This window comes from Diabrotica virgifera, chromosome 1 (genome assembly GCF_917563875.1).
Source record: "Diabrotica virgifera virgifera chromosome 1, PGI_DIABVI_V3a".
Lineage (NCBI taxonomy): Eukaryota > Metazoa > Arthropoda > Insecta > Coleoptera > Chrysomelidae > Diabrotica > Diabrotica virgifera.
The window spans coordinates 285,743,710-285,770,728 of NC_065443.1; the positions used below are offsets into that span (position 1 = coordinate 285,743,710).

The 27,019-nt window shown below is 32.4% G+C and overlaps 1 protein-coding gene across 1 annotated transcript in view; it reads right to left on the reverse strand.

Annotated features, from left to right (window-relative positions):
* The window catches only part of LOC126893467 (angiotensin-converting enzyme-like), a 245,854-nt gene that overhangs the window by 144,472 nt on the left and 74,363 nt on the right, over nucleotides 1-27,019 (reverse strand). Inside the window, exons 11-12 of the mRNA XM_050663701.1 lie at nucleotides 21,887-22,091; nucleotides 13,170-13,425 (exon numbers count right to left, since the gene is read on the reverse strand). Of these exons, the coding sequence (XP_050519658.1) occupies nucleotides 13,170-13,425; nucleotides 21,887-22,091 (461 nt within the window). The remainder of the gene's footprint in view (nucleotides 1-13,169; nucleotides 13,426-21,886; nucleotides 22,092-27,019) is intronic.

A 27,019-nucleotide genomic window follows, 5' to 3' on the forward strand; every position in this document is an offset into this window, starting at 1 on the left:
GGGAGTCGAGCTATTCGCAGGTAATATAAAAAGATTTTCAGCCTTATTGTCTTAACAGAAAAGTCAAATTTCCTACGCTTATCGTGGTCTGGGGCAGCATGTCGGCGAAAGCTGTGGAAAAGTTGCATTTTATCAATAGAATTTTAAATACGGGCAAATAATATTTGAAGATTTTAAATAATTTCTTACCGATTTTGGAACAAAGTCATTTAAACAAGTTAAAATCAGCGAAACATTTTGTCTCCCAATGGGATGGCATAGGTTGCCATAAGCCAAAAGAGTTTAAACTGGATTGGAAACCATGATATTCTACTTCTGGAATACGTTTATAAGAGTCTCGACTTGTCCCTGAGAGAAACTTTCACGCCACTTTGTGGTGCGAAATATAAAAAACATTGGGGAAACATCCTGCTAGGTCCGTCAAAGAATTGAAGCAAAACTTGGGAAAAAATATGGGATTCATTTACACCAGAATGTTGCCAGAATATTGTAAAAACTATGCCTCGGGCAATTTTGAATCTAATTAAAAATAAAATGGATGTCACTCAGATGTAAACTTTCACATTTGTTTTGTTAAAATTAGAAATGGTTTACGTTTTTTTTTAATTTGTTGTTATTCTGTTTAATTATTCGTTTTTATTAATTTAAAATATATTTTGTATACTTCTGGACATCCACAAATTATCGGTGAATTAAAACTTTGAAAGTTTAGGTATGCTTGACCATTTTTTTTTGTTCTATAAAATTGGATTTTCTTTTCAATCTGCATTGGGCCAACTGATATGGGAAGGGGCTCGTACATACAAACTAAATATAACTTTTAGTTTGACGAGTGAGACAGGGCTGTGTATTTTCACCATTACTATTTAATGTATACTCCGAAGAGTTATTTACACAAGCAAGACCGCAGACTCTACAAAACACAATTTGTGATACTGAAGAACAGTTTGGTTTAAACATAAAGAAAACAAATACCATGGTTAGCTGTAAGAACCATGCCTCGGAGAGTACCTACGTTTAACCCTCCGTTAGTCGCTATCGGTGTCACACACCGACGACAGAATCATTTTCGGTGCAAGACTCCGTAGCGACTAACGGTGTAGTTATTACTTTATTAGCATAACTTGCAGTTCAGGTAAAGATTTAGCATCTTATTATTGCATTTTATCGGTAAGTTTTGGTCAAATCTTATTTATAGATGTCTTTGAAGCCGAACAAAAACGGTTGTTGGAATTTTGGGAAATGGTTCCTAGCGACGATGAAAATTATTTTGACGATGAGGGAAGTGAAAATGAAATCAATCAAATTGAGAAACGGGATGGCGGAAGTGAATCGGAACAAGATGTATCCGACGAGGAAGAAGAAAGTAGAAGTAATACCTTAGCGTTTATTGGAAAAGATGTGAGTTACCAAATGGAAAAAGGCTGTTCCACCGAGAAATGTTAGAACAAGACAAGAAAATTACGTAGTACGTTTGCCGATGTCGAGGTTACCTACACGTGACTTGAAGACTCCCAGTGACATTTGGAAATATTTTGTGAATAACGCTATATTAGAAATGATTGTGGAAAGTACGAACAGATAGATATTTATTTATTTATCATAATAGATAATACACAAAACAGAAACATTGCACTCCACACCTGTACAAATTACATAAGAATTGTCAAGGCAAGGAGCGCTGTATAATTATCATAAAGTATTACAAAAATTTTTACAAAAATTAAAAACATGAGACTAAACAAATAAAGAAATAAGCATTGTCAAATTAAATTAATCAGAAACATTCAATATATAAACAAAAAAAAAAAAGAAAAAAATAAAATAAAAATAAAAACACTGGAAATACAACAAACATTGCCAATTGGTTTCTAGGTCTTAGTTTTAATATAATGGACTATTATCTCTTAAAGATAGTTGCATTATGGCTATTTTTAATGTGATAAGGTATATTATTGAACTGTACAATTCCTTTATGAAACAAGCTTTTCATTGAACTGGACTTGTTGGTTGTTCTAACATAAAAATTTATTGAATTTGCAGCTCTAGTGCTATGCTCATGAACATTTGCTATCGGGACCAACTGACTGTTCAAATACTCAGGCAATAAATGGTTTACCATCTTAAATAAGAATGTCATAGATTGGACATACATAAAATGTTCAACTTTTAACCAATTTAAAGTTTTCAGCATATCTTGAATTCGAGTATATCAATTGCATCTCAATATTACTCGCATAGCCTTATTTTGGAGAATTTGAAGCCTGTCATAATTAGAACATCCTGTATAAATCAATGAACAACAATATAAAAAGTGAGGTAATATTAACGAATTATAAATTGTTAATTAATTTGAAATGTCAAAAATGGTGATACTCTTCGAAAAAAAACCTTTTTTTTCCCTATCTTTCTGCAAATGTAATCAACATGTTTACTAAAAGTTTGAACCATTTCAATTTTTTCATTATTTAATTTAATGTGAACATCCAAACTTAAGAATTTCCCGAAAAGAGTATTATTGCCAATAAAGATATATAGACTCAATAAGAAATAACTTTGTTCGGGATCGGGATGCTAGACACACTGATATATTAGAAGTGCAGGCACTAATAGTGTTAATAGTTATTACGCAGCACTCCTGAAAGGTAATCGTGTAAATCGAGTTTTGGAAAAATGATGGATCAAGCATAGAAATTTTCGTCTAACTATGTCGCTCCAACGATTTAAATTTCTTCTTCGATGTATACGATTCGATGACAAAGCAACTCGTGAAAACAGACTAAAGGAAGATAAGTTGGCTCCTATACGATTTTTTTTTTGATACTTCTGTAACTCAGTGTAGAAGTGGATACAGTCTCTCCGAATACGTCACCATCGATGAGATGTTACCCGGATTTAGGGGTAGGTGTATATTTTGTCAGTATATCCCATCAAAACCGAACAAGTACGGCATAAAAATTGTTGCACTCTCTGATGCTTCAATGTTTTATACCGCTAATTTAGAGGTATATGTTGGCCAACAACCTGAAGGCCGTTTTCAAGTTGGTAACAGACCTATTGATGTTGTTCAACGGCTATGTAAACCTATTTATAATTCAGGCCGGAATCTTACAATTGATAACTTGTTCACAAGTATCGAATTAGTGAATAGGGTATATGTGAAGAAAATTACAGTAGTGGGAACCATTAGGAAGAATAAAAGAGAATTTCCGTCTGAATTCACAAAACAAAAGCATCCTGTAAATTCAAGTATGTTTGGTTTTAATCAACATATAGGTCTGGATCCTGCGTACGAAAAAAAAGTTGATTAGTAGCAAGCTGAAAATTTGTTAATAGCTTAAGGGTAATAGATTGGACATACATAAAATGTTCAACTTTTAACCAATTTAAAGTTTTCAGCATATCTTGAATTCGAGTATATCAATTGCATCTCAATATTACTCGCATAGCCTTATTTTGGAGAATTTGAAGCCTGTCATAATTAGAACATCCTGTATAAATCAATGAACAACAATATAAAAAGTGAGGTAATATTAACGAATTATAAATTGTTAATTAATTTGAAATGTCAAAAATGGTGATACTCTTGGTCTAGTCGGATAAACTGTGATATATGGGAACACTGGAACAGAACAAGTTTTAATAGGGAACTTGCACATTTTTTTTATTACATAATAATGTTCAGTTTTGTATAAAAATGAGATTTCCAAAATTTCACGCTTCAAAAACTCATAATAACTTAGAAGTACAAATTTAAAGTCTTCGGTATCTTAAAATAGGTCAAACGGCACGTGATGTCACTCAGTTTAACTATATGGTTCCGTTTATGGTTATAATTAGGTATATTCTTCTTCTTCTTCTTTAGTTTATTGGCCTCCACCTATTTTGGTATACCTCGTCGCGAAATAAAGAAAAAATATTTATATTCTATTAACATTTATCGTATGTCATTGTAATAATATATACTTACTAGTTTGTTGACATTGGAGTTTGATATAGGTAGTTATTGAAGGAAAGGAAAGAAGGTTTACTACGGAAAATAAAACCATTTTGTAAAAGTACAGTTTTCTATGAATAGTTCAAACGATCAAAACACTTGTAACGTCAAATAAATGTATTTTCTACTGACGTTTATAACGTCTAATTTAAAATTCTGTTTACTTTATTGGAAAAATGTAAGTGTACAAACGAATGACGTCACGACGCGTTTTAGTCCACCTGTTTTAATTTGAATTTTTAATCGCCTTTGAGGACCAAACGAAAGACCTACAAAAATTTTTATTTTTGATACATGTTTTAAATTATGTTCTGTTGTGATTTATAACATTGTTTCGAATTTAAAAAGTTATGCAAGTTCCCTATTGTGGAACAGGTTAAAAATTTGGAACGGTCAGACCACGAAAACGGCACATTTATTTTGTCCGACAGAACAGACTTAAACTCTCCGAACAGAGATTAAACTCTCATGCAAAAATCAGACTGCTATTTATCACCTGTCATAATTCCTGTCATTTGACATATTCTACATGTTCCACTCATTAAAACGCCCATTTGGTGATAAATAGCAGTCTGATTTTTGCATGAGAGTTTAATCTCTGTTCGGAGAGTTTAAGTCTGTTCTGTGGGACAAAATACATGTGCCGTTTTCGTGGTATTACCGTTCCAAATTTTTAACCTGTTTCACAATTAAAACTTCCTCTGTTCCAGTGTTCCCATATATCAAAGTTTGTTCGACTAGACACCCTTAAGCTATTAACAAATTTTCAGCTTGCTATTAATCAACTTTTTTTTCATACGCCGGATCCAGACCTAATATTACACTAGTTTCTCATATTCCTAAAAAAATAAAAATGTATTGCTTGTGTCCTCACTACATCATGATAATGCAATTGATTATGGTAGGGGTAATCAAAATAAACCAAAAATTATCTCACTATACAATTAAACAAAAATAGGAGTCGACATGGTAGACCATCTCAGTGTTAATTACAACTGTTCAAGAAGCACAAAGCGTTGGCCAATGTTAATATTCTATACCATATTGAATATTTCTGCCATTAACTCAATGGTTATCTTTAATGAAATCGATAATAATGAAAAAAACTGAAACGACGTGATTTTTTAAGAAACCTTGCAAATGGGCTTATATATCCCTATTTAAAAATTCGAGTTACTACTAGAAATCTGCCAGTTAGTCTCAAACGCCGAATTCGCGAAATTTGTGGCATCCCAGATGCAACTTCTGCAATTACAGAAAGAAATGAGACAAAGGGTCGTTGTGCATTTTGTACTACCAAAAAGAACAGGTGCACTGGCTTTTCATGCATAAAATGCAAAAGATTCATGTGCCTTGAACATATTCATGGAATATGTCAACTTTGCCTAAGTGAAGCTACAAAATAAAATGTCTCACTAAATCAAGTGAAATGCTTACTTTATATTTTATTAAAAACGTGAGTTATTTTTTAGTTTGTTTATTCCTTTTAACTAAATATTACGAAGTGTTTTTCCATTTCAAAGATTTTACGAACTTTTGTTTTTACGTGTATTTTTATATTACAAATAACAATATATTGTATGTATATTGTTGTTTTTCAATAAAACATTTTCAAAAATACTTTCAGTCATTCCCATACACAATATAAAATATTTGTATGAATTTTATAGCAATAACTATTTTTTTTAAATTGTCGGTCTCTGACACCGTAGCGACTTTTGGTGCTCCGTTTATCCTAGCGACTAAAGCAGGGTTAAGCCGTCGTTCCCCGTAGGCTAGTGTGTACGTACATCGACACTAAGTTACTTGAAACAGGGTTAAAGATGTAAATGGCGCCGGAACCTGTCAGAAAGGGCAGGTAAGAAGGGCAGCCATAGCCATTAAAAAGGATTCAGATAAAAAATGAAGATATTGAACCAGTGGACAAAATTAAATATTTAGGAGTCTGGATTACGGAAGATCTAAATCCAAAATCAGAAATTCGATCAAGAATAGAGCAATAAGCTTTTTTGAGGAAAAGGAAATTTCTTAGTATCCCAAAACTCACCACTTTGGGATTCGAAACTGGTTTCTTAACTAGTAAACAGTGTTTCCGATTAGCTCTTAGTTTTTATCAAAATTAAGGTGGTTTTACTTGTTAGAAAATTATCAAAGTTGGTATAATAGTGTATTATATAGTGCTTAATCCGATTTTGGGATCAAACTGTAAGTTAGATCATCTTTATTACTATTTTTTAATCAACAAACAGTAGACAACGGTTATAAATACCAGTAGCGAGGTAATTAAGTAGCTTAATTACTAATGAACCTGTCCAAGTACCAGGGCCGTAATCAGGCAACATAGGCTCAATATGCAGGAAATTTCAGAGAAGAGAACTTCTGAACTTCAAAATTCTCAAGATGTTATTAATCGATCCAATCAATCAAAATTATATTCAACCGCTCTGACTCAACCTAACAAAAAATTTCCAAGCAAAAACCAAGCCATTTTGTTCAATTCACTTCCAAATACCAAAATTGAAGATTATTTAAATGCCATAACAACTAAGGTCGATCCCAATAAAATTCTCGATATTTCCAGGATTGTAAATGATAAGAGATAATGGAACCATAGTTATCAATCAGGAACGTATCCAAGCCAGGAAATTAATCACACCAAGCGAAAAACTCATAATTTCTAATATCCCCCCATCAATACCTCACAGTATTATAGAGACTGAACTACAAAATATTGGAATTCATCAAATAACTCCATTGGATTTTCTAAGAATAGGAACAACTCTTTATGTAAGCATATCTTGAGTTTCCGACGATATACTTACATTGCACCTAAAAATCTGGAAAATATTCCTGAGTCTATATTAATTAACTATGGACAAATCAATTATCGAATCTATTTTTCACTTGAAAAACAATCATGCTTCATTTGCAAACAACAAGGTCATCTAGCCTCTCAATGCACAAGAAATACGAACACTCAAACATCTATCGAAAACTTATCACCTACTTCTCAACCAAATTATATCCAAAATTGCCACCCCAACCTAAGAGATGCTCAGCCAACTATCCATCCTTCACAATCTTCACCACAATCTACCAGTCCACAATCAACAGAAACAGCCAATACTTCTCTATTAGATTCAAATCCCATTCAAACACCTCTCCAGCCAGATAACGTTGAAATGAATATTCACAGCCAAAATCAACTTCCTACATCCTCTGACACTCAATCGTCTAAACGAACGGTATCAGAAATAACGTCTCCTCCAACATCAGTAGACCAGAATCCATTTAAAGAACCTCTCCGTAAATCTAAGAAAGCAAAAACTGTTCCTGAAGATAATAGGAATTTAGCAGAAGATCTTACTAAATGCACTAGTTCTTTTTTCCAAGATAATTCTGATAACGGATATCTAACCCAGGAAGAATTAATTGATTTCTTCGAAAACGCACACGGCTCTGCTGATCCTCTCAGCATTGCTAAAACGTATACAGAAGATATCGAAGGACTACTCAATTTTTTAACTAAAATCCATCCAGCATTAACTCCCAAGTATCTGAAAAGTCGCTGTACAAGATTAAAAACTAAAATTAATAAACAGCTATTATTATCCGCTTTCTATACTGATCACAGTGAATACAGCAGCGACGCCTCTGCTGAAATTTAATACAACAACATTCAACTGTATACTGCAATGGAACCTAAATGGGTATTACACCCATTTAGAAAAACTTAAATTAATTATAGCTAAATTTAAACCATCTGTAATATGCCTACAAGACCCACTTCAAAGAAGATAACTCTCATAATTTAAGGAACTATACTCCGTATTATAAGAACAGAATAACTGCTAGCCATGCTAGTGGGGGAGTAGTAATATATGTCCATAACTCATTTAATACCGAAGTAATACGTTTAAGAACTGAGTTGGAGGCAACAGCAGTATCTATAAAAGGCCCCCACAAAGTTAATATATGTAATATTTATTTTCCTCCGGACTAAGACCCATCCATAAATGAAATGACTGAACTCTTCAATCAAATTCCAGAACCGCGTATTATATTAGGTGATTTTAATGCTCACAATATACTTTGGGGAGGCAAAAAACAGATTCCTTGGGACGTAAAATCGAACAAATTGTTACCGATTCTAATATGAATATCCTTAACGATGGAAGAATCACAAGGTTCAATATTTCCACCGGAAATAGGTCACCAATAGATTTATCCCTTTGTGACCCTGTCTTACAACCAACTCTGTCGTGGGATGTGACATCTCATTTGCATGGAAGCGATCATTTTCCTATCCTAATTATGAACAATAACCATATCTCCTCGTCAGTTCCGTCCAATAAATGGTGTTTGAAAAATGCAGATTGGTCTCTTTATTCCTCTTTAATTTCACAAACAATTTCTCAGTTGGTTCAGCCCTTCGATACAGATATTGATATCAACTCCAAAGTACTCCATTTCGTACAGTTTTTAACGTCAATAGCTCACGAGTCCGTAGGTTATTCAAAATTTCCAAAAAAACGTGCCCCAGTCCCGTGGTGGAATTCTCATTGCGAGGCAGCAATTAAAGAGTCAAAAAAGGCATTTTATAAATTTAGAAGGCACCCAACTTTAAATAGCCAGCTAGAATTCAAAAGATTAAGGGCGTACTGTAGATACACCTTAAAGAAGAGTAAGAGAGAAGCCTGGAAAAAATATGTATCATCTTTAAATTCACCTACCTCGACTTCTGAGGTTTGGCAAATGATAAGCAGAATGTACGGGAAAAATCATTTAACACCATTCATTACCTAGAACACGATAACCATATTTATTCAACTAAGCAAGAAATAGCCTCCGTACTAGCAAACGTATACGAACAACATAGCAGTGACGAAAATCTCTCTACAAGTTTCCTAGTCCATAAAAATGAAGTTAATAATGCCTGTATAAATCTTGATGATCACAATAATTTACCTCTAAATGTTACATTTACGATGGACGAACTGTTAGAAACGTTAAACAAAGTTAAAGACACTAGCCCAGGGCCTGACAACATACCTACGACATTTTTAAAAGCTATGCCAACGGAAGGCAAACAATATCTTTTGGCTCTCTATAATTTCATTTGGACAAATAATGTTTTCCCAATTGATTGGTACGATTCCATTATTGTACCAGTTTTTAAACAGGGCAAAAATAAATCGGACCCAGAGTCTTACCGACCAATCTCTCTAACTTCTACTATGTGTAAAGTACTTGAAAAAATGGTAAGCAACGGACTAACGTGGTACCTAGAAGATCGACAGCTACTTAGCCCTATACAAAGTGGATTTAGAAAGTCCAGGTCTACATTAGACAACATAGTGGATATTGAATCCGTAATTCATGAGTCATTTGGATGTGGTCAAGTATGTTTGGCTGTATTTTTTGATATACATAACACGTGCATATGATACAATTTGGAGATCAGATATCATAAGAATTCTGTCAAGTTGGTCGATTAAAGGAAATTTTATCAAATTTATTAATAATTTTTTTAATAGGCGAAACTTCAAAGTTCGAATAGACAACTTTCTTTCAGACTCCAAAATCCAATTAAACGGTATTCCTCAAGGGTCTACTCTTAGTGTTGTACTTTTCCTTATTGCCATCAATGACATCGCTAAGTCACTTAGCCCATTAGTCAAAGCCCGTCTATCTGCTGATGATCTTGTTATATTCTGTCGTGGTAAAAATATATCAACAATTACGACCCATTTACAGCAAGCCATTTACAAATTAGAGAACTGGTCTAATACTACTGGCCTAGAATTTTCACCTACTAAAACGAAAGCAATGATTTTCAGTAAAACTCCAAAGAAATACATAAATCCACCGAAACTCTACCTAAAAAATATACCAATAAAGTATTCAGAATCGATTAACTTCTTGGGAGTAAAACTAGATAGCCGACTATCGTGGCAAGACCACATCCACTTTCTTCGTCTCTCAGTTCAAAACGGCCTTAACTTAATGAAAATTATATCTCATAAACAATGGGATGCAGATTTCCAAACTCTTATGACTGTATACAAAACCCTAATCCGTTCAAAACTAGATTATGCTGCTGTTGCCTACAACTCAGCAAAAGGTTCACTATTGAAAGTGCTAGACACAGTTCATAATTCATCAATTAGAATTGCACTGGGAGCACACTACACAAGATCAGTTGAGAGTATGTATTTTGAATCAGGTGAACCATCCCTTCAACTCAGGAGAGAATAACTTAGCCTCATGTATGCCTCAAAAGTATCAACTAACCCACAGCTACTTGTTTATAAAAACACATTTACAGATAGATTTCCATCGACATTTAATAGGGGGAAAAGATTGGATCCTCCGTTTTATCATCGAGTGAGCGCAACGTTACAAAGCTTAGACACAATTATTCCATCCACTTACAATATTTTTAAAGTCAGTCAAAGCATGCTACCATGGACAATTGCTCTCCCTGATTGTAATACAAACCTATCTGCATTCAAGAAATGTGACACACATCAAGAAACAAGATCATGACAAAATGGCAAACAAATTGGAACAAATCAAACTCTGCATTAAGAACAATCAAACAAAGTGTATTGCCAGGGCCGTCTTAATCATACACGGCGCCGGGGTGCAAGACTCATCTTTGCGCCCCCTTTTGTCAGAAGATTATACAGGGTAGCGAGAGAGTATGGAAACCGAGAGAAGTAATTTCTCGGAAACCGCTAAAACGATTTTTATAGCTTTTTGTGAGCCAGGGTCTTCTAATGCGGCCGATATTATAGTGGTAATTACATTGTTGTCAAATCTTCCGTTTCTCTGGAAATCTAATGAACTTTCTTATTTTAAATAGATCTATATATTTTTGCGTTTTTAAGTATCTAAGAAATACTGATTATTTTTCATGTTATGTTCCCTATACCTAAATGCCACAATTTCGGAGTTATTATGACATTTATTAAAAACAATTTTAAAGAAAATTTTAAAATCAATTTTTTCGGCCCGGTTAGCCATTTTTTTAGGTTTTTTGGATCATTGGGAATAAAAAAGGTCTTTTATAATTTTTCTCTAAAGCTAATCGTTTCCGAGTTATAAACAATTTAAAACTGAAAAAAATCGAAAATAGCTGATTTTCTAGGTTCAAAAACTTAAGTAAAAAATATTATTTTTGAAACTACAAAGTGCCTAAATTCAAACTCAAACCTTATTTTATCAGCTACCGATAAGTGATTTGGTCTTATTTCATTCTAAAATATTGTTTTTTAGTTGTTAATGCAGCCCGATCGCCCGTCCTCTCTTATGAGTTTCATTAACAATAAAAAACAATGTTTTATAATAAAACGTGCCATCAATTCTTATAAGGAGCTGATAGAAGAAGGTTTGAACTTGAATTTTGGTACTTCGTAATTTTAAAAATTATTCTTTTTACTTGTGTTTTTGAACCTTTAAAATCGCCATTTTTCATTTTTTTTTTCAGTTTTAAATTGTTTATAACTCGGAAACGATTAACTTTAGAGAAAAATTACAAAAAACCTTTTTTTATTCCCAATGATCCAAAGAACCTAGAAAATGTCTAACCGGGCCAAAAAAATTGATGTCTATAATTACTTTAAATTTTTTTTTAATAAATGTCGCAATAACTCCGAAATGATGGCATTTAGGTATAAGGAATATAACATAAAAAATAATCAGTATTTCTTAAGGACTTCAAAACGCAAAAAATATACAGGTTGTTCCATTTAAAATAAGAAAGTTCATTAGATTTCCAGAAAAAAGGGAGATTAGACAACAATTCGTTTAATGTGTTCTGATGGCGTATTATCAAAATTGGAAATACATTCTATTAATTTTAAAAAGTTATCCTATTCATGCAACCTTTGACTGGTTCCTCTTAATGGTAAATTTTGTCATGCTAAAAATGATATTATTTCGATAATTCTTTCTAAAACCGCCGTCCACCTTTTTCTTTCGCGTTCAACTGCTGCTGAATTGACAGAGTCTACTGTATGACTTTCTAGCAAGTCTTTTTTTAGATCTAGGTACATATTTTTTTTACAGAAATTAAGTGGCTACCCTTCTCTCATGTCTTTCTAAAAACGTAAAATAAACGTCTTTCTTGTCGCAAACGCAATGAAGAAAATTAGGTTTTAGAAAATCAGCATTTATATTTTCCTATTATAAAAGGCGTCGCTAAAAGTGGGATACATACATAGCCCCCCAACGGCAATTATACTTTTATCAGCAGAATCGTTTCGTATTACATTTACGTATTGTAGGTGTAGTAAGATTAATAAATAGCCTTTGTAAAAAATGTCGGAAGCGCACTTGTATGTTTTTGTTATTTTTAGGTTTTTTAAGGACAAACAGCGCAATTTTGAGCTTAGCAAATGTTCGGCTTGCGCCCCTTGGACTTGGCGCCCGGGTGCCTCGCACCCCTTGCACCCCCGGGTTAAGACGGCCCTGTGTATTGCCGTCGAAACATCCTACTAAGAGAAGAGACCAAGTGCTCATGTCCAGATTGCGACTTGGTCATACGAAGATCACCCACGACTTTATATTAAAGAAAGAAGCCCCTCCAATGTGTTATGTGTGTGATAGTGAACTAACAGTGCAACATATAATAATAGACTGCCCCCTCTACGTTATAGAACGACAACATCAACAGTTACCAAATACATTTAAAGATTGTTTAAGTGAAAATAATTCATTCAAGACTCTCAATTTTTTACGTACTATAGGACTAATTAACCAAACTTAATACTTTGTAAAACTTTGTAATTTGATGTCAATACAGTTCATTGCTAATAACCCTTTGTGGTTGAAGCAAATTGTAAATACTGAACTATTAATGTTAAGTTAATGAGAAAGCTGGAAGCTTTTGAGATGTGGCTTTTTGGAAGAATTTTGAAAATACCATGGCCCGATCATATTACGAACGAAATGGTGTTGGGAAGAGACAGAGAATTTTGACCACTATTAAAAGGCGAAAGACAGCATATTTGGGGCACATAATTAGAAATGATAAGTGAGGGTGGTTGCAACTGATTATGAAGGGTATTATCGAAGGAAAAGGGGTCCTGCAACCTTCATTAGTGGAGTGGGCATTAGAAGAAAAAGAACATATTGGTAGAGAAATTTCAGAATAACTAATTCTTACCAGGTTCTAAAGCTAGATCGCAGTTGGTTTTGTTGTTATAATCACAAATTTTTGCCTTGGAGTACACAGATTCCATGTCACTAATATGTTTGTTCAAAGCCTTGAGTTCTGCTTCTGGTAAGGCTGCGCGTCCAAGAAGTGAGTAGGACTTAAACTGCCTCCTCAGATCGGTAGAAGAGAAGCGTTTCCAATCGAACTGCTTCACTTGCTTCCAGATTTCTTTACCTTGTTGGGCGACTTCCGCAGTTACATTTAACTAAAAAACAGTGGATTTTACTAAAAAATTGGTTATTATAATATATAATAATAATAATTTAATAATATTTATTTAGGAATAACAATAAAGATTTTTAAAAAATAAAAAGCATAATGAGTACTACCTAAATAAACATAAATAACTCACTGAAGTTGAGCTACCTTGTATATATATTATTAATATACATACAAAAGTAGCACCCCTCGTGCGTGAGACTTAAAAATATAATATATTAACTTACAATATAAACAAAAACAAAAAATATTTAACAATTGTATAAATGTATACAGTTATATGAGAATTTATAAAAATACTAAAAACTCTAACATTAAATAAGAAAAAAATAAAAATATACTAATTTTACTATATGTAATTTGTGATATAAGTGTGTCCATCAATTCAAGGAATGTTGCAGTTGATAATAAAAATCTCTATAGATGTAAACTTTATTTTCGATATTTATTTCATACTTAAGTTTATTTATTAGAATTGTCCATTAATAAGTTCTTCGCAAAATTTTGTTGATTTGCTCCCAATCCATTGTTTAATTTCATATTTATACCTATGTTTTTTATAATTTTTAAATTGTTTTAAATTATCCGGTAGTAAATTGTACAATTTGGGCCCTATGTAACCAACATATCTTTGGAGGATGGATTTATTACATTTTGGTAGAATTGCATTATGTTTTATATATCTAGTTTGATGGGCATGATTGTTAAAATTTAATATTAGGGAGTTTTTGTGCACACAAATACGTAAACGTAACGCATCTTTTTGACACATACGCTTGCGCATTAATGGTTGAACTCCCGTATCGCGATACGTATTACCTAAGGTTACGGGCTGGTACGTTAGGTTCATACGCATCCCTATCGAGCCGAAAGTCACCGAATGCACACGAGGATCTTGCCCGATTACCTACCAAATGAACATTTCATCAGCGTACTAACCGTTTATAAACATTTTAAGGTTATATTGGTTATTGGTTTAGTCTATTTGAGTAAAATTATTCTGTTTGTAATTGGAAATTGGAACTTCATAATAGATTTAAAATTTTATTGTTTTTAAGTTGTCTATTAATAAAGCAAAACAAACAAATCTTGTATTAATTTAAGAAATACGCACAGTGATCACCACAATTAATAACTAGATAAACAAATGACCTAGTTTCAGTAAAATTTTCAAATAAATATTACCACACTATTTACATTATACCTACTGGAATTCTGATGTAGGTATACTGGAATTCTGATGTAGGATAATAATTTACAACTAAAAAGTAGGTATAAACAAAAATAAAAAAAATTTAACCTAAGGAAAAATAATATTTTTATATTTAAATAGAAGCAATTAAAACCATACAATTTCATCATTCATTTATCTTTTTTTACATTAGTATATTAATTGTATATTGTGTGAACATTGTTTTATTTTTTTGAATGTCAACGGAATTTAAAAGTGACTTTACGATTTGCTTTACGTTACGTTAAGGCAGTTACAAAAACTACCTATTTTAACATTCATCCTCTACGACACGTTAGTTGCTTTACGTATACGGAGATGCGTACGTTACGTAGCAACAAAAACTCCCTATTATCTTTTTTTCATGTATATGTATAAGGGCTTTATAGCAGAATAATTTACGTACGGTTAAAAATTTACTTTCGTTATATAACAGCTCACTAGAATATCTTAAATTTTTTCCGTATATAATTCTAATTATCCATTTCTGAATAATATTTATAGAATGTAAATAATTATTGCGTATTCCACCCCATCCTAAAAGACCATATGTGAGTTGAGATTGTATAAGTGCATAATAAATAATTCGTAAATGAGTTATTCCTAAAAATTGTTTTAAAAATTTAAATCTTGATAAGAGTCCTCTTAGTTTATTTACTATATTATTTGCTTGGCTGTTCCATCGTAAATGCTTATCAATTATTATACCTAGATATTTAATTTCGTGTGTATGTGGAATTTCATTTTTTGCATCAATTTTTAACGGGCCAAGATTTGGAAGGTTATTAACATATGATGTAAATGGCATATATTTTGTTTTTTCTACATTTAAGGTAAGTTTATTAAACTGAAACCACTTTTGAATTGTAGCAAAATCTGTTTCAGCTTTTTGTTTTAAGTTATTCCATGTATTTGCATCATAGAAAATAGCTGTGTCATCTGCAAAACTTATTATCTTACCTGTGATATTCAATCTAAATAGATCATTAATATAAATATTGAAGAGAATTGGCCCCAAGACTGTTCCCTGTGGTACTCCGTAAGATATAATTCTTCCTTTACCGATTTCTCCATCTATAGAAACATGTTGTTGTCTATTTAGCAGATAACTTTCTAGGATGTTATATGCAAGTCCTCTTATACCATATTTTTGAAGTTTATTCAGCAGTATTTTATGTGAAACCGTATCAAATGCCTTTGCTAAATCGACAAATATACAAAGAGATGGTTTTGCATTATCAAGAGCTTTGTAGATGTTAGCTGTTAGAGTACAGATTGCATCTTCCGTTGATTTTCCCTCTTGAAACCCATATTGACATTCAGATAGTATATTAAATTTTTTAAAAAAATTTGTAAGTCTTATTTTAATTATTTTTTCAAATATTTTGCCTATATTTGAGATCAGTGTTATAGGCCTATAATTTTGACAATATACATAGTACAATCATTAAAGCTTAAAATGGATAAAAACCTCGCAATTCTAATTGCCTTTATTGATCTTCTTGAAAATTTGGAATTAAGTTCATTTTACCCTCCTCTTCAAACTTGACTTGGTCACAAAGAATGCTTTTTATTTTTAAGGGGTGAAAACTTTCCCTTACTCCAATAAATTTAAAACTTATGAATTAAAGCGGTAATGGGCTATAATTATGTTCAAATATGTTAAATGTTGTTTGTTTCGAATCATGACTTTTATATTTTGATATTTTACAGCTCAAAACCCTTAAAATCAATCCCACCTACAAAGATTATTTAAAAAATATGGTCAAGAAACGTGAAATTTTTTTTTTATTTTTGATCGTACTAGGGGAGTTTGTTTCCTTCAAGTACAAGAAATCTGACACTTAATTTTTTTAATAATGCAACCACCAAAAACCACCCTTAAGAATGAAACTTGGGAAAAAATTAAAAGTTAATAAATGGAAGCAGTTATAGACATCAGTATGTTTAAACATGTTAAATTTTTGTTGTTTTTTTACAATGCAACTAATAGTTCGATATTTTATATGTAACTACCCTTAAAAACTACCCCTTATACAGTTATTTAAAAAATGGCTAAGATTATGAAATCATTTTATTTTCGATCTTAAATAAAAAATATATATGATTTAAATATAAAAACCTGATACATACAAGTTTTCAATTTCATTCAACCTCTAAAAACTACCCCTTACCATAAAAATTGGAGGAAACATCTTTTTGAAAGCTTGAAGTAATGGAATTCGTTACAAATATGAAAATTAATTGTTGCTTATGATATAATGATATATTTATAAAATTTGTATCCCATAAAAATATTCGTTTGAGGGAAATTAAACTTTTTAAACTTCACATTTTGATGATAATGAAAAATATTTTTTATTTTACAACATTAAATTAAGTATAAAGTTAATATGATTTTTGAAGTTATACCTACTTCTTTAGGCTCTATGGGAGTAAAATTTAATATGCGCGAATTCATCAAAAACCTTGTTCCCCGGCGCAGACGCATTATACCTTTGCTCTGATTGGGTGTTCAAATGACATGACAATAATTGTTCAATATGGAGGTTATGGATAAACAACATTGTAAATTAGCATTGTTTATCTACGGACTATCTGTTTATCTACGGTCTATCTGTCTATCTGTTTATCTATGGTCTAGTTATACAATGCTAATACAATGATATTAGTTTTTATTGTTGTGAGGACACAGGCAAGCAAAAGTATAAACTTTTTAAATAGTTGTAAAAGCAATAGGTACGTACTTAATTGTAAATGTTTCAGTATTGTAATAAAAAATTACATAGGGACTTACGTATTTGGAAAATGTATGTACATATCTATTAGTAGGTAATGCTTTGATTTACATAATTTAATTACCAACAAAATTTCTACTACTCTTCATCTAGTATACCTATTGTTTTCTTACTCTATGTTCTGTTGTATTTTAATATTTTAATTCCCTTTGTGAACACACACACAAAAATCAAACTATTTTGATTAAATTCAGAACTGTCAAACAGTAAAACGTTCAGTTAGCCTACCTTCCCACATGACAAGTACGAGTAAGTGGTCAAGTCGGGTGACTGGTGTGTGTAAGTGGATTTCAAGTCTAAGCACGCGGGTTCGAATCGCAATGCAAGTTCATATTTTTTTATTTTTTTTATACATTTTATGATTGTGAATATATTCGTTATATAATTTTTTTCAGAAAATGCGTATTTAGGTAAAATTTTTGCCAACAATAATTATTATTGTTCAGAAATCATTTCTTTGGTGCATTTTTTCAATGTGTTTGTGTGTGTTATATTCTTTTATTTTTTAACTTTTGGTATTGTTTTAATAAAAATATTTGGAAAGTAGTAAGTATTAAAATTAGTTTAGTATTTAAATAAAATACAAATAAACTGTTTAAGGTACATATATTAATTTCGTTGGAATCATATAGTAGAAGTATAACTTCTTACGTGCGTACAAAGTACACACACATTCTTTATTAAAGTATATATCAATAATTTAATTTCAACTTCCAAATTTGTCTATTTCTTCTGCATCAACTTCCTTTTCTTCTTGATCGACAGGAGAACTATTTTGGCAGCTATCACCAGAGCAAGAACCGCAAGATTGATTGCAATATAATCCAAGTTTGCTTCACCCACAAGTTGAGCCACATCCTTTTTTGTAATTGCAAAATATTATTTTAAGTAGTTCTTCTGGTGCAGGAATATCCGTCATTTAGTTTGGTACCAAGGTGCCATTTACTTTTGTCCATCCCCAATCAGCAAAATTGAGAGTTTTGTTGCTCGATATGTAAATAAAAGTAGTGATGAGCAAAACAAGAACAAGACCAAGACCAGCCTAGTCTTGGTCTTGGTCTTGTTCTTGCAAGCTTGGTCTTTGTCTTGGTCTTGTAGCTAAAAGGCAGTCTTGGTCTTGGTCTTGCACTAGCCGGTCTTGTTCTTGGTCTTGGTCTTGCTGCAAAAGTCTTGCTGGTCTTGCTTTTTTGGTAGTAATAATTTGAACCAAACAATTTCGAATAAAATGTACATTGAAATAAATAAAGATTTGAAGAATGAAACTATATTTTTTGCTTTAAAATTTTACAAGAATGTAGAATGTAGTTTCAAACGGATACCAATTTTAACATTATACATTCACCTAATTATTTCATTAAAAAGTATGAATGTTTCAAATGTAATGGTTTATTTTCAAATTTCAATTTAAAGTTGAGTTGAGACACAACCTGCTTTTTATACATTCAATAGCATATGATATAAAAGAAAAAAAAAGTAAAAAAAAAGAAGAAAAAAGAAAAAGTTATGAGTTATATTTTATTTTATTTGGAGGAAATACGCGCTTTATTGAATTATACATATTTATATACAAGGAAAAAGCAAAACTGTGTTTTTTATGTGGAGAATAAATTAAAAAACCTTCAATTTTAACCAGATGTAAAATTATTATTGAAATGATGTATCGAACGTGAACACTCATTAAAAAAAATTATTTTCAGTTTATATGAACGTTTAACCTATAAAGTTTGTACACATACTTAGTAAACATTCTGCATATACAGGGTGGCTGTATAGTGTGACAAAGCTCGATATCTCGGAAACTGTTTATAATAGAGAATAACTGAAAATAGAAAAATTAGAGAAAATCATTTTCCGAAGAATCCAGTATCACTCAAAAAAATGTCATTACTTTTAGCTTTTAAGTTCCAATTAGAAACAAATATGGCGGAAAATCTATTATACTGGAAACTGTTGAACTGTCATAGGAAAAATTTTATTTCTGTTTCTACATATACACTGTGAGCTTCGCTGGTGTCGCTCCCAGCGGACTACTAATTCAACTTTCACCGGTAATTTTTAAATTTATTATTTAATTGTTATCGCTTAATATTTACAACGCAAAAAAGTAATTAAATTGTAATAGATTTTTTTTTAAGATTTTGCTAATCATTTTGACGTTCTATTGACAAAATATGAATTTCTTACTTCGGATACTTTCACAATTATCGTGTAGATGGCGCTAAGATTAATTGATTAATAGATTAATAGAACATTAAAAAAACTTAAATTCAGTATTTAAAACGTAAGTATATTTAAGGTAAAAATATATACCACAGCTTTGACCAACTAATATTTTTTATAATTAATGTTTTTAATTTTAATTTTAAATTAATCACTTTGACATTTATGTCAAATTTCCGGTAAAGGTTTACAGACTTGTCACTACTGGCGCTCGCGAATTTGTAAATATCCCCTCTACGTACGAGCTCACAGCGTATACGGTTTTTTAAATGTCATTTTTGGGTACTACAGAAACGACGTCATCAGTATTCTTTTCATAAAATGTGTTCTTATACGACAGTCTAATATGGAGTATTTTTTTTTTAAATTCGATTGTGCGCCCCTTTTTTTACGTTCGATTGCTTTTTTTGTTATTTGAGTGGCTTGCTTACGTTAAATACCCTGTACTTACAGTCGTAAAATTATAAGATAACGCTAGAAAAGTTAGAAGAGGGATGTTAAAACGAATTCCCCCTTAATCTGTTTTACTACCGATCAAAGTAAATATCAAAATTGTTGATTTTTAGCTTAAAATATTATGTATTTTAAAAATTCGATATTGTTTAAGGTTTATTACAATGTAAGTATATAGGTATTATTGAACTAAAAAATAAAGTTAAATAATAAGAAAAAAATGTCGCAAAAAAAGTGCAAGAGTCTTGCAGGTTAGTCTTGGTCTTGCGTAGTTTTGCAAGGTTCGGTCTTGGTCTTGGTCTTGGTCTTGAACACCTGGTCTTGGTCTTGATCTTGCAAACCAAAAGACGGTCTTGGTCTTGGTCTTGGTCTTGCTGCAAGACCAAGACCAAGACCGCAAGACTAAGATCAGTCTCGCTCATCACTAAATACAAGCAGAACTGCATGTATGAAAGAATAAATACTCCAAAAACATCAAAATTTAGACGCTTCGTAATTTTCAAACATTATCTCTAGAAAAATGTACTTGGTTTTTTAACAATAACTCGGCTTCCCTTTAAGCTTTTTGTATTCACTTTCATATCATTTTGTTGGCAATTTCACAACCTATAAGTTCATGAGAGTTACAATCTTTTTAGACCCTTTTGTTCGGAGAATTTTAATGTTAAATGGCTAAAAAGACGCTCCTTTTGCATTGAAATCAATATCTTAAACGCCTATATCTCGCTTAATTTATAAGATACGTGAGTTATAAAAAAAGCAAAATTTTTAGTAAAAAAAAAGCTAAATTTCTGCTCAGAACACTTTTCTTCATAAATCCAATAGTTTTTGAGATATTTTTAAAGAACCTATTTTTTGAAAAATCGAAACAAAATAAAACAAGTTTTTTCAAAATGTAATTACTCTACCTACATAATTCAAACTTTTGGAACGTATCGTAGGAACACAAATAAAGTTAATTTTATATGGGCTATGATTGATATTAATTTTGACGCACATGGCATACATTTTACCGTCATTTTTTCTTTTATAAATTCGAGGTATTTGACTAATTTTCGTCATAGCTTGCCCAATTTTCATGCTAGAGGCTTTGATGAAAGCTTATCTTAAAGGTCTAAAAAAGTACTTTAAAAATATTTATTAACATTTTCTATGAAAAATGAATCATTTTTCCCTTATTTGAGCTCAAATTTTTACATAAATTTACAAAAAACAAAAAATTTGTTTTCAATGACTCATAAGTTGCTTAATATTATCTAAAAAATTTAATTAAGACCTCCTTTGTTTCCTTTGATTTCCTTGTTTGCTTATAAGCTTCAATTTTAATGAAACAATGATTTTTTCCAAAAAATGCGTAGTTTTCGAGTTATTCGCCAAAAACTATTGAAAACGTGTTTTTTTTTTGGAACCTTCAATCGCGAATAACTCGGAAATTATTAAATTAAGTAAAAAATTTTATTCTACATTTTCTTCATAAAATTAATTTTTTTATCGATTCCCGGTGTCATTTTGAAATTTTAAATTTCCATTCCCGAGAAAGGGTGGCATTCACCATTAGCACCAAGTCAGGTTTGTTATTTGCATCATTTTTGAGCTACTGTCAAAATTTCAAACAAATCCATAAAGGCCTTTAGAATTGCGAAGTGAATTGCTTGAATGAATGTATACTAACAAAAGAGATATTATTTATATATGGAAAAACCTAGATTTTATAAGCAACTTATAAGTAATTTATTATTACTTACAGTAATTTCAAGATTATAATCCGTAATGTTAGAAGCATAATTCCAGTCAGCTATCATTGCCTTATTCAGATTTTCCTGAATCTTTTTATTAGTCACTTTTATAAAATTATAAGCAGCTGCTTCTTCCTCTTCTATATTCGAATCCTTGCCACTGGCGGCAAGAACAAAATACAGAATTATGGCTATCACAGCCACCATGGTTACTCTGAAACAAAAAAAAAAGATTGTCAGGATTTTCTGCATTAATTCAGCATTTAGGTATATAGTCTCTAAAGAGAAATAAAAAATTATTAATAATAAATATAGCCATTACTATAAATGACGCGAATATAAAAGGTAGCCCAAAGAAAACAGTCGACCTCGATATTTGGCAGTACTTATTAGATTTTTTCTACAAGCGTGAAAAAATGTCTACTTTCGCGCACGCATTTTAGTTTAGAAAGTTTCACTTTTCCGCACGCGTGTTACTTTTCCGCACGCGTGTTACCTTTCCGCACGCGGTTTTTACTTTTCCGCACGCGTGTTAATTTAGATATATTCATATGTGTTGTATTACCTACCTTAAACAAGATTAAAAAAAGAAGAAGAGTTCCTTTTGACTATTGACTTTTATAAGATGTTATTAGGTTTTTGAATGACGGATAAGTTTGTAGCAATACATTTGTATTTTAATTAAAATAAAACTATTAAAATTAGTCTTAACTTCTATAAAGAGTTAATCCAGAGAACGAATAAAAGATGGTGGCAGCTGATTTGTAAAAATACGGATGAGAAAACTCGAAAAATTTAGAGGTTGGTTAGTACAAAAATACAAAGTACGAAAACAGCACAGTTAAGCATCAATTGAAAAAAAAATGCCTGATAACTCTCCAGTTCAAGAATCACCGTCGATAAACCTCACTTTATCACCTCCCGAATCATTTAATTTCCATCCAAGTGATTGGGCACAATGGAAAAACCGTTTTCAACGTTTTAGACGAGGGTGTGGCCTTGATAAAGCATCTGATGGAAAACAAATTGATGTGTTAATTTATAATATGGGGGTAAGAGCTGAAGAAATATTCTCATCATTTTCACCAGTTCCAACTACATATGATGAGACATTAAAACAATTTGAAGATTATTTTATACCCCGTAGAAATATTATCTATGAAAGGGCCAAATTCCTAAATCATAAGCAAGGGAGTGATACTGCAGAGAAATTTATTACTGACTTACATAGTCTATCAAAAACATGCGATTGGGGGACTTTAAATAATGATATGGTTTTATTAGTGTTGATTATCGGAATGAGAGATACAAGCATAAGTGACAAACTGCAACTTGATGCTGCACTTACTCTTGAAAAAGCTGTAACCTGTCTAAGACAACATGAAGAGCTGATCCGTCAAAAACAAAACCTAAATGAATCAAATGATTCTGCTATAAGAGAACAATCAACTTACAAAAAATCGCAGAAGCCCCAAAATTGCCAACAGTCAAGTAAAGGTGAGAAAACGAAAAAATGCCCTAGATGTGGATATGATTGGCATGATAAATTAGCAAACTGTCCTGCAAAAAATGCTAAATGTGGTACATGCAAAAATGAAGGACACTACAGCAAGATGTGTTATAAAAATAAAAAGTCCAAAAACAAAAATGTACATGCCATTCAGCAAGATTCAGAGCCTGATAGTGACGAAACTCTTATGTACATGAAATTAAAGCGAGTGATGACAGGAATGTGTGGACACAAAAACTACAAGTAAGCTGCAAAGAGAGAATACTTGAACTTATCACATTCAAACTGGATACTGCTGCTGATGTAACAATGGTACCTGTCCAAGTGCTGAGTAATGTAATAAATGAACTACCTCTAAATGAATCTTCGAATAAAGTATTTAGTGCAAAAAAGCAAGAAAGATTCAAAATACTAGGTACAGTAAAATTAAAACTAAAATATAAAAATAGGGAAATTACAGAAAATGTATTTATCTCTGAAGAGATTGATGTCCCATTGTTGAGTAGGAAAGCATGCCAAGGCTTATATTTAGTAAAAAGAATTTATTCTATAAGCACTGAGACAAATTGGGCCGCAGAATACTCCTCATTATTCCAAGGACTAGGCAATATGGAGGGTGAATACAAAATTGAAATAAAGGAAAATGCTGAACCATATGCTATTTCTGTACCAAGAACTGTTCAAGTTCCATTGAGAGACCAAGTAAAGGAAGCTTTGGAAGAAATGCAGAGAAATGGTGTCATTGTTCCTGTAGATCATGCGACCGAATGGTGTGCCCTAATGGTAGTAAACATAAAGAAAGAAGGAAAAGGGGTCCGTATCTGTGTCGATCTGTCAAGATTAAATAAAAGTGTCAAACGTCAGTTTCACCCAATTTCCGTAGTAGAGCTACAACTTGCAGAGATTAGAGGGGCTAAATACTTTAGCAAACTTGATGCAAATCATGGATTCTGGCAACTTAATTTAGCCGAAGAATCAAGAGACTACAGAAATTACCTTTCGGCATTACATCGGCACCAGAGGAATTCCAGAAAAGAATGTCACTAGTCCTTGAAGGAGCAAAAAATACTCTAGTCCATATGGATGATGTGCTGGTTTGGGGAAACACAAAAGAGGAACACGATGACCGCCTAAGAGAAGTGCTCGAGAGAATCAAAAAAGCACGTATAACCTTAAATAAGGGCAAAACTGAATTCTGTAAGCAGAAAATCGATTTCTTGGGATTTGTGTTGTCGAAGGATGGGGTAGCACCAGATCCAGGCAAGGTGAAAGCAATTGTAGACATGGAAGCACCAAAAAATGTCAAGAAAGTTCAACGCCTTATGGGTACTGTAACATTCCTAGCGAAATTTATCCCTAATAGGAGTGAGATTATGCAACCAATTACAAGTTTAGTTAGTCCAAGCAATGCATTTCTATGGGGCCCAGCACAAAAAGAGGCGTTCCAGAAAATAAAAGAATTGCTTATATCAGCACCTTGTTTAACAATGTATGATGCAAATAAACGTACAATCCTATCCAGTGACGATCCTACCAAAGGACTGGGAGCTGTATTACTTCAAGTTGAAGGTGGTCATAAGAAACCTGTAGCATACATCTCGAGGACTTTGACTCCAGCTGAACAAAATTATGCAAACATAGAAAGAGAAGCACTAGCTCTGACCTGGGCAAGCGATCGACTAAAGAGTTTTCTGATAGGAAAACAATATACCATAGAGACCGATCACAAGCCACTTATACAAATATTTAAAACTAAGCATCTCGATGATCTGTCCCCAAGACTTCAAAGGTTTAGAATGCGCATGATGCGTTATGACTACATTATTGTATATACCCCAGGGAAAAATTTATATATTGCAGATACTTTATCTCGTAAACCCATACCTTCAGAAGATGACAAAGAATTAGAAGAAGAAATCGATGCCTTCATTCATGGAGTCACTCTTGCAGGTATTCACACATCTGACGAGAATGTAACACGAGTTGCTAACTCACAAAGCAATGATCAAACCTGTAATCAACTGAAGAACTACATAATGGGAGACTGGCCTCACAAGTCTGCATTATCAGGTGATGTTAAACCATACTACCCAGTACGTCATGAACTATCAGTTGTGGATGGTATCCTTCTTAGAGGAAACCGTATGATCATTCCATGTGAGCTCAGGGCAATGATGTTGGAAAAATTGCACGCTGGCCACTTTGGAATAACTAAAACTCGTCGTCGTGCTCTGGGAACGATGTGGTGGCCAGGAATTTCTCAAGAGATAGAAGCCAAAGTAAGATCTTGTCCTATCTGTATTCAAAACTCGACAAACCATCATGAACCTTTATTGCCAGCTAAATTTCCAGATTATCCATGGCAAGTGATATCAATGGACCTTTTTAAAACTGAAGGAAAATGGTATATCGTCGTAACTGATAACTACTCCAGATTTTTTGAAGTACTTCCTGTTCAGAACATGAGATCACAGGAAGTAATAGACATCTGTAAAACAATATTTGCAAGATATGGTATACCACAGTTGGTTTGTTCCGACATTGGAACACAATTTCATGCTGTTGAAACATCAGAGTTCCAACAGTTCGCAAGAGAATGGGGGTTCTCTACATCGAGAAGTAGCCCACAATTCCACCAAGCAAATGGCGCAGCAGAAGCTGCTGTAAAAGTCGCAAAAACCTTAATAAAGAAGAATAAGAACAACATAGAAATAGCACTTCTGTCCTATCGAAACACACCACTAGAGAACGGATTCAGTCCATCCGAAATGATGTTTGGAAGAAAATTGAGAGATAATCTACCATCAATCGCATTAGCATCATCAAAAAAGCTAGTAAGCGCGGAGAGGAAGTACCGCTCGAAATATAAAAAATTATATGATGGAAAACATGGACCGAAGAATTTGAGTCGACTTCAAATTGGTGATTTTGTATGGATCACAGACCTGAAACGACATGGTGAAATCATTAACGAAGTTAATCCAAGATCATACATAGTTAAGACCGCCATAAGCACCATAAGGAGAAACCGTTTTCATCTGATCCCTGCTCCATATCTAAGCAGTATCCCCGATGGAGTATTGAAACAACTGCCAGGGATTCAACAAACAAATTCGACTCCAGAAACTACACCGACTACTCAACAACTAACATCCCAAAGACCAACAAACATTGAGAAAGGTAGTCAGGAAGTGGAAAGTCACCCAACTCAACCCAAAACGCCTGTACGACTTCCAACGCCAACGAAAACTGATGGACCATTTAATATTGAGCAGAGTAAGAATACAACGCGCTCTGGGAGAGCGGTTGTCAGACCTTTACGCTATCGTGAAGATTAGTCAGTAGTTATGTTGAAGATGTATCATCTTGAGGGGGGATGTTGTATTACCTACCTTAAACAAGATTATAAAAAAGAAGAAGAGCTCCTTTTGACTATTGACTTTTATAAGATGTTATTAGGTTTTTGAATGACGGATAAGTTTGTAACAATACATTTGTATTTTAATTAAAATAAAACTATTAAAATTAGTCTTAACTTCTATAAAGAGTTAATCCAGAGAACGAATAAAACAATATGCCTTAAAGTAATTATAATACATGCAATAAACTAATATTTAGATATTATTTACTAA